The sequence below is a fragment of the Hylobates moloch genome, unplaced genomic scaffold, assembly GCF_009828535.3.
Source record: "Hylobates moloch isolate HMO894 unplaced genomic scaffold, HMol_V3 SCAFFOLD_16, whole genome shotgun sequence".
Classification (NCBI taxonomy): Eukaryota; Metazoa; Chordata; class Mammalia; order Primates; family Hylobatidae; genus Hylobates; species Hylobates moloch.
In genome coordinates this window covers 59,552,259-59,566,668 of record NW_026652291.1, presented here as the reverse complement: position 1 = coordinate 59,566,668, position 14,410 = coordinate 59,552,259, and the positions used below count along the sequence as shown (strand labels likewise).

Here is a 14,410-nt window from a genome sequence, read left to right as displayed (position 1 = left end):
TCCCTTCCCCTGCCCTTTTCATTTGGGTAGCATTTGAGCCACTATATTTCAGTAGAAGAGAGAGTGCTTTTTACCAATGCCTAGGGCTACAGATTACATGTAAATGGCTATTTGACTAAGAACTTACAAATTCTCATGTTGAAAGAATTCTACGATCTGACATAGTTTTTTTGTCCTATAAACAAATAATATTTTACATGTGGATAGCATTTAAGAATTTATAAAATACTTTCACATATATTAGCTTATCTTTAAAATAACATCTGAACCCCATAAATATATACACCTATTATGTACCCACAAAATTAAAACAAAAAATCTGAGGTGATAGTAAATGTTTTCATTCTATAGATAAAGAAACTACGGCCCAGATTCACTAATCAAGCCAGCTCAGAAGAACTGGAAGTGCTCAGCCAGACTTTCTGCCTTTTTCTTTGGGATCAACTCTCTAGGCTGTTTCAGTCTGTTGGGTTTGGTTCATCCACATGGCTATTTTTTTTCACAGCTAGCTCTTCTATCCTCTGTGCCATTACTTTAACATTTCTTCCTTCATTGGAATCCACTTAAGTCTGCATAAACCATTAATTTCTTGACACTTGGGCCTTCCAAATACTGCAGTAAGTTTAGTGGGTCTCAGTAGCCACATTAAGCCTCCTACTTTAGTGACATATTGCCTACTTACCAGGTTTTACTGATAATCTTGTCCCACTCCCAAAGATGAATGTGTTATAAATCACAGCACTGTGCTGCCTGACAAAAATGCCTGAGTTACCTTGATAATAGATTAATGTGATTAGCATGCAGCTATCCTCCCTCATGGGAGCTCTGGCTGGGATTCCCCCTTTTTGATACTGGAATAAAGACTAAGCCATGGAATTAAGCCTGAGAAAGCCTCTTTTCAGGGCACCATAGTGGTACAATAGATGTAGTGGAAAGCCTGAGAAGAGTCCAAGTGATATTCTCTAGACAACTCTGAAACTTATTTCTTTCAAGGAGATTTACATAATTTCACCAAGTAATCTTGTTTTACTAGCCAAAGGATAGCAGCTCTGACCTCCACTTTTACCTAGGAATCAACACCTGTACATAATCTCATTTTACCACTGTTTAGCAAACTGCTCATATCCTTGTAGATAACCTTTCTTTCTTCTATCAATTAAATTTTTTTATGAGCATGGAATAGGACAGGAGCTATGGTTGGAGTATTAGGGGTGGGAGACAACATCCAATTTTCCCATGTGTTTAAATGGCTTTCCTCATTAAATGTCAATATTTCTTAACTCAAAGAAATAGGAGGCCTTTGGTCACTTGTGCAATATATGACTACAGGATAAGTACAAGCACTATGATCAATAATTATCAGGTACTTACTGGAACTCACTGATAAGGTGGTTCCCTTCCCAAAGATCAGTGCAGATCCTGCCTGGTTGGCACAGTGAAATGAGGCCCTGCAAATACCTCATGTACCTGCTCACTCAAATCCACCTTGGATATAACTATAAGTGACAGAAATTTGCAAAAATCTCAGTGGGTTTTAGTATTTGGGTATGAAATAGCAAAGCTCTGTAATTTCGTGAAAAAGAGGGGCAGTTGGTGCTAAGTCCTTTATTCACTCAGTAACTGTTCACCGAACACCCCCGGTGTGTAAAGACATTGTGCCGGCACTAGGGATATGGTGAGAGCCACTTAGACACTGTCCCTGTCCTCGTGGTGCCTACGGTCTAGAAGAAGGCAAACAATAAATACATAGATAGTATAATGTTAAGTGATGAAAGTGAGTGAATTAAAATCAGCCTAAATAACAGGGTAGAGAGCAGCCAGGCAGTGGCTGTGTTTGATGGCTTGTTAGATTGGCTGGGTAAGAAAGGCCTCTCTGAGGTGATGTCTAAAGTGAAGTCTAGGCATGGAGTTGTTAATCATCATTCCTTTTGCGATAAATGGAGGGACTGAAAGAGCAGAGCCTGGCTCCAAGTCACACAGAGTGTCCACATGCACACTTAGATCATGTCTTCTCCCTGCTGAAGTGTTAGATGTAAATCTAACTATGTAAACTCCTGGTTAGAAAAGGGAAAGTAAGACCGATTTTCTTTCAGAGTGACTTTGGGATGTTATCTGGGCACCTGGAAGCTTTGGCCCTGGCCATGGAGGGCACTGAGGTTGCAAGGGGCTGCCAGCTGCAAGAGAAAGTGTTTGCATTTCAGATCAGACTTCTCTGATGGAAATGACTACTGGGCTAAGGAGATGTCTTCCATACTGCTTCTCTGTTAAGCTTCCATTCTGCTTCCCTGTTAACAATGCAAACTGCTACCTGGCAGAAGTGAGGATGGAGAAGGCATGGAGAATGCTCTGCTCCCCATGAAATATGGATAAATTGAGAACATTTGGCAGTCCACTTAGATTTCCAAAAAAGCTTATTACTTGTCTCAATAACTAATCAAATTCAGAATTCATTAGTAATAATACTTACTAAGATCCACCTTTAACATGGTCCCCCTTGCAAAGAGCAGCTTCTGGCTATCTGAAAACTCACAGTGATCTATTGTATCACAAAAACCAAAGGATGCTTTATTTCCAAGAACAGTACTTCTCCCAGGGTTCTTTTGCTTGGTTGAAACCTAACACTAAGCACATATTTAGCTAAACTCATGAAAATTTTAAGCTCACGCACTCTTTGGAATGGTGGGAAACTTCAGAAACCATTTACTATAAGCTCTCAACCTCATACATTTCTCTCCTGAGTGACCTCAGGTTTCTGAAGATCTCCAGGGAAGGTCTTGCTCACCAATTCTCATGTTCTTTTTTTTCTCATAATTAGAGAGGTCCACCTTATATCCAAACCCAGCCCTTTCTCTGCCATGGCCAAAGTCCATTAAACTTGTTCACCTTTAAGTTTACCCTCAAATGAAATTTTGCGTAAAATCTAATTATTAAAAATCATGAATCATTTGACCACCCATCCTTCTCAAAGAGATTTCACATATATTATCTCATCTGAATTTCATAGAATCCTTTGAAGTAGTCAAGGCTGGAATAATAATCTCCACATTTTAGATTAACTGAGGGTGGGAGAGCTTGGTGATCTTCTCATGGCTGCCTAGTGAGTGAGTGGCTGAGCCGGGGTCCACACTGTTTTTTGGCTTCTAGTTGAATGCCTTAATGATTTATTTTGCACACGTTCATGTATTGATCATATTACCTTGCCTTTCAAGTATGCCTCCTTTCTTACTCCCTCCCTCAGTGAAAGAGACAATACCGTCAACAAAACAAAACCCCTGATCCAAAAGAAAACCCTCCAGCTCAATTCCTTTTCAGAGCAGCGACTTTTTAATCCTTGCACACTTTCTGTGAACCAGAAGATAAGGGTTACCAATATTTCAGTTACACTAATTGGGAAAAATGAGGGCCAGAGGAAATAAATCAGAATAATGGTTATAGAGGCTGCAGCCTGGTACAGACAGCAATATTTTGAACCTTAGAAATTGTAAGTCCTTGCTCTGCTATTGTGACCATGTTCAAATCAACTACTCTGAATAGAGAGAAACGCCGCGTCCAACTTCCTCTGCCTCTTGGGAAAATCAGATAAGAAATGTGAAGAAATAAGAAAAGTACCTTTTACTATGTGCCTTCTCTTAAGAAAATAGACTCTAGAAAACATCAAGATAACAATATCCTTTATCCATGCTGAATTTGTACATAAGTGCATGCTTATGCATAAAAGCAACATGAAACATTTTAAAGACAAGTTTGAGACATTAATTTGGGCCAATACGGCACATTGAATTTCAAATTGATGGCAAGGCTCAATTGTGGGTCAAGCCCCAGTACTCACTCGGTTTAACTAGCACCCTGGTTCCTCCTCCAAAAGTTAGCTTGTTGCTTGCAGCATTGATCACACAATGATTTGAGGCCCAGCAAAAACCACAGGGACCAAGAAAATAACACTCAGTTGGTGCTCAACAAAGGACATTTTGTATGGTCTTGGAAAAGTGGAGGGTTTGCAATGTGCAGGGCAATCCTATCTCCTAGCACTGTATCCTCTTCATAGAGCTGGAATGCTTGCAAGCGGGCACATATTTGGATCTAAGCCCTTCACATAGTTATTCTCTACTCTGCTTTGGGAATTCGGATCTTGCTCTGTGAATAAGGATAATATTAATAGCTCTCAACCATAACCTCATTCAGGGGCCCACTTGGCCATTTTTGTCTCACAAAGGCAATTTTCTCTGAAAACAGAAAGCCCTGTAAGCTCCAGGGAATCTTCAGGGTAAGGCTATTCATACATTCAGAATGGAAATGCTGAATGAACACACTCATATACATGCATGCACTTGCTAACAGGGTTTCTGTATTTAATCGAGTGCCCAGGAAAGGCCCCAAAGAGAGGACGAGTACTTCAGTCCTAGGTCCTCACAGCTGCCATATCCACTGGATATTGCGGATCAACTTTACTTTTTCAGTGAAAGTTTCAGACCCAGACTCCCTCCAGCTACTCTACAGCCCATCCATTGGTGAGGCTAAGTGCTGAGGAAGCAGGGAAACAGGCTTCTTGGGGAAAGTTTTTACAGAGAACCACGGAGAGGCCATTCTCAACAAGAAAGAGTGCAGCAACAGATGGAGTCTCTGACAGGGAGATGGCCAAGAGTCACAGGACCCAAGAAAAACACACCTTAGAAAGCTGGTCTAGTTTGCTTGCCCATTCTGGGTGGAGGGCCATGTCCTTCCCCAAATGTTGTGGGTGGACCAGAGCAGGTGTTTTGGGATGCTCACATGTTTTAGTGGGACCTCCCTTCTTTGCCTTTGGTGGAGACCATCAAGTTCTCTCCGATTCCTGGGTTCCTAAAAGGGACTTTCCATTGCCTTTGCCTCCCTATGCTTCCTCGTCCTAGTCTAACTAGGGACTGGGGTCCTCCAGGAGGGGAAATACTCATATCTCTTTAGTTTCAAGACTAAAGGAGTTAATTCATCTCCCCTTTTAATTTCTCCACAGTAATATTTCCCTGGAATAGAAAGAGACTCACTCACCAGGCCAGACAGTCAACTGAGTTCCTCTTCCAAAGTATAGCCTCCCCAGGGTTGAGCCTCTGTCGGCACAATGCTGGTCCCCTTTACATGAACCCAGCCCTAATGTTCCCCATCCCCTCTCCCCTCAGCTTTGGAGTATAGGGTTGAAAATTTGCCTCCATCCTCTTTAAGCATCTGTAAGTCTTCTTCTTGTGCAGACAGCAGTCTAAGCTGGACAGTCAGTCCTCAGATGCTATATCTCCAGGGACAAGTGATCTGTGGTAACAATAGTCTTTCCACCTTCAGAGTTCCCTCCCATCAGAAAGCAATTACACATCCTTTTGAGTGTGTTTAAATTGGAAGGAACTTTGCTCCCCTGGCCCTATTTTCCAGTACAAAAGGCTGCTCACTTACTAGGAGTGACATTATGTTTGGATCCCTTTCCAAAGCTGAAATTGTAAAATCTTTGATAGCCACATCTGTCCTCTGCAAAATCACCTCATTTCCTTCATTCAACCTCTGAGCCTCCCTTAAGACATTCCCTTTATCTCTTCTTTCTTTTTTTCCTCCTTGATATCTCCTATTATTTTCTCATTTACTGCACTGGGAAATCACACCCCACCATCTTCCAGGTGTAAAAATCCCAAGCAGGCTTTAGCTTATGAATAATTTGATGAACTATTTCTTTGGCTAGCAAACTAGTAAAAATAGAAGAAACAAGTCTGAGCTCACCTATTAATCCTCCAGGCTTGAGTCATGGGATCTTAGCATTTAGAGTTGAAAGGGAGCCCAGAGATGATTCAGTCTAATAGCTAAAATGGCATAGAAGTGCCTTCTGCAACATCTCATGGTTAACCTTAAGGGTCTGGCATGAAGATATCTAAGGAAGAAAAGTTCCATACTTCACAAAGCAGCCTTTCTACTGCAGGGCATTTCCACTTATTCAACAATGTTTGAGAGGAGGTTGGGGCACATCTTTCACCTGCTGGTTTTGATTTGGCCTCCACACTCACCCCTTACCTGGTCTGCATAGTAGTTCTCCAAATACTTGAAAGGAGTTAACTCCCTCCCTTAGAGACCTGAGATAATTTCAGATAATTAGCTCAGTTTTTATCTGACCACAAAGACTGTGCCACCAACAAATGTACCATTGTGAAGGCATGCCTTAGGAGGAGCTGTTCTGAGGTGACAGAGGTGGTGAGGCAGACATGTGAAGTAGAAAAATTATGGTTCTAACACAAACTGGGAAAGCTCTTAGAATTTGGTTCTTGATGATTGCACTTCCTAGGTGAAATTGCTTAAAAACCTACCCACCATTTTGCTTAAAATTATTCTGGAGTTTTCTTTCTTACTTACTTGCTCTTACAGTTACTGTGGTTCCGGCCCCAAAGCTGAGCTTGTAGTTGTTAGAGCCACAGTGCGAGGTCGCCCTACACAAACCTCACCAAGACCGTGGTTAAGAGAGTGGGCTGAGGGACAGGCAGGCCTGGCTCTTAATCTAGCTCTGCCCCTCATCTGCTGTGAGCCCTTGGGTAACTATTTCAACCTCTTTGCTTTAGTTTTAACTTTCACACTGTTTCCTCATCTGTGGAAGCGGAGATAGGTAATATCTATCCCAGAGGGTTGTTAGGAGGGTCAAATGAGTCAAGGTATGAAAGGTGCTTTGCACATTGCGAATGTTGAAGAAATGTTAGTTATTAGAGTATTATCAAGGGGATCTAATTCTTTTCATCTTTAAATAATACATATAATTTTAATTTGTCACGTCTCCTCTCTGAAATCCTGGACATTCAGGGGTGCTTTAAATTATATCCAAATGCTCTTTTGTTAAGTAGCAACAGTTAAAATTGAGGCATTTTCCTTATATAGAATAGCACCTTGAGAACATTGGCAGTTTCAGCATGTCTACTCGATCGTGAGATTTGTTTACTACATATCTGTTCAAGTGACATATGAATAAGGACTAATAAAATATTAGGGGTGGGGACCCAAAATGCAAACTAAAAGAACTGAAATACAGACTGAAAAGAAGAGTTTAGCATAATGTGTTGGTAACTTTTTCTTCTAGGCAACTATAACTTACTTGGTTTTACACTGAGTTTGGTCCCAGTTCCAAAGTAAAATTTGTTGAAGTTGTACACCATGTTTACTAGCATTACAAAAAATCCCCTGGCACTTCCTAAAAAGGAGACTTGTTATCCAGAGATGATTAACCGAATTAGACCAAGACTAACCCAACCCTACCAGTTCTTTGCTAATTCCCTGGAAAATTTGAGAACCAAAGTGAGCAATGAGCAGGGAAGGCACATTCATTATCAGAGACAGGCAAGATAAGGGCAACTGGTTTTCTTCAGTGGTTTTATTGATTTCTTTTCTTTAGTTTTCTGCTTGGGTTCATTCTTGTGTCCTCTGTGCTCAATGCACATAATATTTGAAACACGGACACTGCAAGTAAATGTTCTTTGCCTTTCTCTTTTCCTAATCATAAATGAAAATTCCCCTCAGGTAGACTTAACTAAGGGGAAAATTCATATTCTGCATTTAGCTCCAGGGTGATCTGGAAGCTTCTCTCTGAGACTCTGTATCTGAATCTGGCTTGCACTTGACAACTAGACCTGAGCTTTTCTTAAGGACACCCTGAGCAACGCCAGCTGACCAGTGGTGCTCTGTGTGTACGACGTAATAAGATCACTATAGCCTCTCTGTCACAGTACCTACATTATACAACACGTATATTTTAGCATCCACGTTGACACTCTCCTCCCAGACCCCACAGTCAAACTGTACATTTTGGTGTTTTTTTTTGTTTTTTGGCTTCCTGCTTGCATATTCCCTTCAGAAAAAAAGAAACAAAGATAAAGAAAAAAAAAAGAGGCTGCAGTGTTGGTTGTCATTTGCAAGTCTAGATGAAACATTATTTATGGGTAAAATATTTTGCTGACAATTTCAAGAGAAAAGAAACCTTAGTGCCAACAGTTAGACGCCCACACAGTTTGGAGTTAAACAGATCTCAACAAATGAACACAGTTATGAGAAATAACACAGAAGTGACTTCAGTCTAAGCCAAGTAATTATAATACTCATGCAGTTTTGGAGGGCAAGGGGCTTACTTGTTCTCACTTGTAGAAATGATAAGCAATGTGTTACAGCAATGCTTTGCTGGAAGGGCACCAGAGAGCTATAGAAATAGAGCCTCATTTAAATATCTTAAATATAGGCACCTCTATGTTTAAAGACTTATTTAGAAATAGCTACTAGAATAGGCTAGAAATGTAAGTGACCAACTAGACTTGGTGTGAGAGAGTTTTTGTAGCATATAGTCTGGTCCTAGTGTACATATTTTCAGAAACAGAGATTCCCCTTATGGAATCTGTTCCCATTATTCAGCAATTCTTCTAAGTTAAAATGAAATTTTTTTCTATTCATTTTCATCAACTCCTATTACTAAAAGCCTTAGCAAAAAGCCTTCTCTTTCTCTTCTTGGTCTCTGATAAATAATTCTCTGCTCGCATTACCCTTTCTAGTATGCATTGTTGCTGTCTCTCCCCATCTTCAACCTCAGGCCCATTAAGTTATATGTACAGAATACATTTGTAGATTAGTAAATCAGTGCAAATAGTATTTAATTGTGGCAGCCTACCAGGTAAAACAGTCAATTGCGTCCCGGATCCAAAGGTCAGTTGCCACGCAGAACCAGAAGAAACACTACGATTTGTTCAACAACAAAAACCAGATCAAACAGGCCGGGTTGGCAGAGCACTGAACAAAGAGTTGGCAGTGGTTCCTTTATGAATTAGGCCTGCGTCACTGTCAATCTAGGTTTGGTCTGGAGTAGCCAAATTGACTTTCTATAAATCCTAAACTAACCCTCCTTCATCTTTGCAATCCCATTTTCTTTTAGGGGACCTTTGCTTTCCACTTTCCACTACAAAGTTCTAAACATCAACTGTGTATTTTCGATATATGTATGGAGCAAATACGCTCCGATTTTAGGTGTCAAAACAGCACTTAAATCTTTTCATCCAAGGAGACTCACAAAGTCCAGAATAGAGAATATGCCTCCTCTGTCTTGGGCATCGCTGGGTTATGTCATCAGAGAACTGTCTGAATTCTTGAATCCTCCTGAGACTGAGTCTATAGAATCGAAGTGAGGTAGGTACAGAGCTGGCACTGCCCAGTTAATTTGGCCACTCGTTTCACATTGATAAAATAACTTTATAATCAATTATCAGAGAAATTCCTAGTTTTCTACTTCACTTTTGGGCATTGCCCTTCTCCTGACTAAAGTGGTATCTGTGTTAGTTATCTGCTCAAGGACTTTAAAACTGCAGCAAAAATTAGTTTTAGTATTTCCTAAGGAAGTGATGATAGTGTAAGAGAGTCATGCCCAAGAGAAATCAGGGTATGCATTGTCGTATCTGGGAAGAAACATGGAATCCACCTCCCGAATGTAAGTTGCATGAGGGCAATATCACACTGAGTTTGCTTCCTGTTGGATCCCTGGTTTCAGCACCGAGGCTGGCAGAGCGCAAGTACATGAAAATATTTGTCAGATGAATCTTGCGGACTCCTCAAACTTCAAGTTTGAGCCAACTGACAGGTTTGGCAAATTAGAGACCTAAAATCTAGTTCTAGCTCAGCCATAGACTGGCTGTGGGGCCGGGATCAGTCTCTTCCCTGAGCCTGAGTTTTCTCATCCACGGAGAAAGTCAAGAAGGAAGGTTGTCAAGGCTCTTCTCTGCTACGCTGTATGAATTTTTGGCCGAAAGTCTCAGAAACAGGAAATGTCCCTCAGTAGTCATGCATAAACTTTTTAAAAAAAGTGGTTTTTCAGACTTTGAGAGAGACTAATCACATTACTTTTGGTTAATGATCATTATTTACAAGGTTCTTTCCTTCTATAAATTGACATAATCTTAGCCAAATAGAATAGTGCCTTAGAAGGTTTGTTAAGGAATTAGAAATCTTGTCACCAATTACTGCATAAATCCAGGGATATGATCCCAGCCAATACATCAAGTAGCCAGTCATACATTTTAGTCCCAACACATATATTCAGGAGCAATTCCCAGAGACACACTTACATAGCCCATTTTGCACTGAGATGCTAGATCCTAGCCAGGACGACGATTGGCTTCCTATTTGATGCTCATCCCCCTCTCTAAACATTCTTCATATAGTGTATAATTGGGTCTAAATCAGCCCTTAATCCACAGACATTGCTTAATCCAGGGATACAATTTTATACTTACTGGGCTTCACAGATAACTCGGTTCCTTGTCCGAAGATAAGCTTTCCTCCCTGGTTATAATTCACACTGTGTTACATATCCTGTCAAAAACACATCCAATCTGCCTGAACACATTTCTAATCCTCCACCCTCAAATCCACAGCAGATTGCTCCCACACCACAGCATGAATCATGGCTATACTGCTTATTGTAACTGTTTTCCTTATAAGGGAAATAAGGGTATTCACACAGGAGACCGATAGAGAATAATGAGAATTACTATTTATCCAAAAACGTTTCTATTTAACACCAATCTGATCTCTCATTTTTGCTTAATGGCTTTGGGTACTGCTGTTCAGGGAAATGGCTTCCTTTCAGATGTGTTTCTCATAGTCTCGGCTAGAAATATTTGGCATGCAGGGCATGCCAAATACTAAGGCAGGTGAGGCTCCAGGGAATGGGGCTTACCTGGGGTGACCACAACCTGGGTCCCTGCTCCAAACTGCAATTTCTCCCAGCCATCAGTTGTCACCCTGTGACAAACACCTCCACAAAATGGCTTCCCCAGAGAAGACAGCTGCTAAATGAAGACAAACTTCTCATGGGGAAACAATCTTGCTACAGAATGAGGCAACTGCATTATATGAGATTCAAGCTTTTCCCCCTTTCTCTTTTAATTTCTCTTCTTTCAAGACACTAAGGATGGTGTGTGCCAAGAGCTGCACCTCCTGGGCGGCAGGGGCAGAAAGCCAGACTGCTGGGGTCAGTGAAGCCTGGGCGTCCGCTTTAGATGCTGCAGGGATAGAAACCCACCAGGCTAGGAGTTTACCCAAGGTCAGACCGAGTCCTCAGCACTACTCAAATGACAGCTGATCACAACGGTTGCCCTGTCATTTAAATAACTTGATGTTTTGAATTCACGAGCCACTGGAAAAACTACTTCAGGATGCTTGGGTTCTGTTCCTATTGGAAGAGTGTTAATCACTGGTCTCTACTTGCCTGACTTTGTTTGTCTGTTTGTTTTTTTGAGATGAAGTTTCGCTTTTGTTGCCCAGGCTGGAGTGCAATGGCATGATCTTGGCTCACTGCAACCTCCGCCTCCCGGGTTCAAGCGATTCTCCTGCCTCAGCCTCCCGAGTAGCTGGGATTACAGGTGCCTGCCACCATGCCCAGCTAATTTTTTGTATTTTTAGTAGAGACGGGCTTTCACCATGTTGGCCAGGCAGGTCTTGAACTCCTGACCTTCAGGTGATCCACCTGCCTCAGCCTCCCAAAGTGCAGGGATTACAGGCATGAGCCACCGTGTTTCAAAATCTATCAAATGGGGATGACTGTGCTGGAGTCCTCTTCTGATGAAGACCTTGTTATCAGATGGTTCTTATTCAAGTCTGACAGAGTAGATAGGTCCTAAGGCTGGGCTTATTGGTGGGGTCCTGGTGGGTTTCTTCCCCTCCACACCTCTTAAAGCTCTTTCAAGGATGAAGAAGGTGACGAGGTACTGGACCTTGGTCTGCTCAACACCTTTAATGTCCTTCTGACCCAAGGAGGCACCAGTGGAAAAGAGGGCAAGTTTTCCTCTTGGAGATAATCATATTCAGCACATATAAATTATATGTCACTTACTTGGCTTGACAAGCAGCCTTGTCCCCTTCCCAAAGATAAAGGAGAAGCCTTGTCCTTCTGCACAGTGATTATCTCAGCATCAAAAACCTACCAGCTCAGCTTTCCCCGATACAAAGCCCTCTCGAGAAGAGACACTCCAATGGAGTGCATTTCCTCCAGTGTTAATCACACGGCCTTGTGATTTTCCTTCCTGAAAAAGCGAACCCTTCCTCTCTGTATTGTCCTTATGGTTCTGCTTCTCATTCCTTTTTTAACCTTCTTCTCCATCACCACTCCTGAGGTCACAGTGGACTCCTGGCCTCAAGCCCCTGCAGCTTCTCCCCACATTAAGCACTGGACTCATTTTCTATCTTCACTTAACTGTACTTACAGGGCAGCACGGACAATCTGGTTCCAGGACCGAAGACAAATTTCTGACCATAGTTATTCCCACAGTGTTTCTGGGCTCAGCAAAAACCCCCTAGAGCTTCCTCCCTCCAGCCTGGGCATCTCAACGCCACAAACAACACAGCACTCAGAACCTGTGTTTTTGGCTTTGAAGTGAAAAAGCCAGCCCATTTGTCAAGTCAAGTCTTGAGAACAAAGGGAGTTTGGGAACCATGAAGCCAGCAAAGGTTCCAAAACTTAACCCAGCAACCCCCTGTGTCCTGAAGGATGCAGCTCTGCATTAATGAGCCTGAGTCTTTTTCATGGAGAGAGGCTCCGGGGGCTGGAAAGAGGCTTAAAGAGTTTCTCTCATTTCTCCTCCTGCCTCGAGGCAGGGCTGCACTCCAATCACCCCTGATAGCAGGGTGTCTATCTCCTTTCAAAAACCCTCTAGAGAAAGTACCCTGGCAACTAGTCCTGACAGCTCCTTTTCACTGTTCAAAAACCTATTAGAAAGGTTTTACCACTAACCTAACTCCCTTCTTGCAGTATTAGCCATGTCCTGTGGTCTGAATCCTGGTGGAGGTGGACAGCCAAGCCCCTCCATCTTCTGTTTAATGCTTCCTTTCCCAGATTTAGAGTGTGACTTAACTCCCACCTTGCCCTCAACCTCTTTTCTTTGAAATAAACTGCCTCATTTTGCCTCTGCAGACTTTACTGATCCTCTACCTCCAGGTTGGAGAGTTTCATTTAGTGGCTATTTTCAGGAGCCATATTTCTCATGAGCTTCACTACCCCGAAGAGTAGAAGGACAACCTTGGGATAGATCGCCCTTCCCATAAAGTTTCCATCTTCCCTCTGTCATTGCCCCTCCACATGGGGAGCCTGTCTTTTGGGAAGGGGCTCGGGACACCTTAAAGGAAATCATGCTGGGGTCATTTTGGTGATGGGGAAGTACGAGGTTTCAGTTCTGCAACCCTTGCCCTGCCATCCTGTGAATCGCATCCCTGCTCCAAGCGTGTATGTGGAGCCTTGAGGGTCCCAGCCATGCAGCTCTCTGCAGAAACCTCTTCCCTGCCTCTGACACTTGGATGATTTTGTATTTAAATTAGTCAGAATTCTTTCTATTTCCACTTTCAAATCCCAGGTGAAGAATTTCATAGAACAGGCTGACATTCTCCACCCTCCCTCCAATTCCAGCTCTGCTGCTGATGCATAACAGAGCCTTGACAGAAGAGCCCGAGGGGCGAAACGAAGGCTCTGCAGTGGGTTAGAGATGATGTTTATCATTATTATTAATAGTGCGGGTTTAATGAGCTTTTTCTATGTTCTGAGCACTATGCTAAATACCTTAGCTGTATTATTTCATCTTTACAATGACTCAACGAGGTAGGAATATTTTTATCTTCATTTTGTGGATGGGGAAACTGAGGCTCAGAGCGATTAAGTAACTTGTTCAAGGTCACACAGCTAGGTAAGTAGTGGAGCAAGGACTTGAATTCAGGTTTTTCTGTTTCCAAAGCTCGTGCTATCCTGCTTAATCCATTATTACTTGAGCTCAAAATGTCCAGAGGGGACCCACGACACGTCAGAGGTGCTGCAGAGGTGGGCTCAGTGCTGAGCCTCATATTCTATGGCAGTTACTTGATTCTCAATCCAGATGTACAGAGTTCTAGTGGTTCTTTTCAAGTAGATATTTAAATCGCAGCAGGGAGATCAAACTTAGATATGAGAAGTACTTTCTGGCAATAAGGGTTGCCAAATTTTGGAATTAATTACAGAGAGCTATTTCCCATCCTGGACCTTCCGATACAGTGCGAGCACATCCTATATGGCCAGAGATCCTGCTGGGGAGCCTGGTCGGGGTGGTGGAGAACCTTCCTGACAGCTCCATTGGCTCATTATTGTTTGTTTCTCTATTTCTTTCAAAATGTTGTATATGCTCCTGAGAAGCCCTTACCATGAGCTAGAGCAAGAGTCTGCATATGGGCATGCGTGTGTGCATGCATACATGCGCTCACATCTCATTTTAAAGTAGGGAAGAGAACCAACTCTCTTTGGCCTGGGGAAAGAACATTAATAAAGAGCCCAACCAGATGCACAGGATTAAAGTCTTTTTCAAACTAATGATTTGATTGATTGCCCCTGAAGGCCTAGGCAAAGAAGAACACAACTTACTTGGCTTCACAA

At 42.3% G+C, this 14,410-nt stretch overlaps 1 gene segment (V, D, J or C); it reads right to left on the bottom strand.

Annotated features, from left to right (window-relative positions):
- Window positions 1–14,410, bottom strand: part of LOC116484549 (T cell receptor alpha chain constant-like) — a 544,481-nt gene that overhangs the window by 20,758 nt on the left and 509,313 nt on the right. The window contains 1 exon segment of the C gene segment in view: window positions 12,225–12,290. Coding sequence covers window positions 12,225–12,290 — 66 coding nt within the window.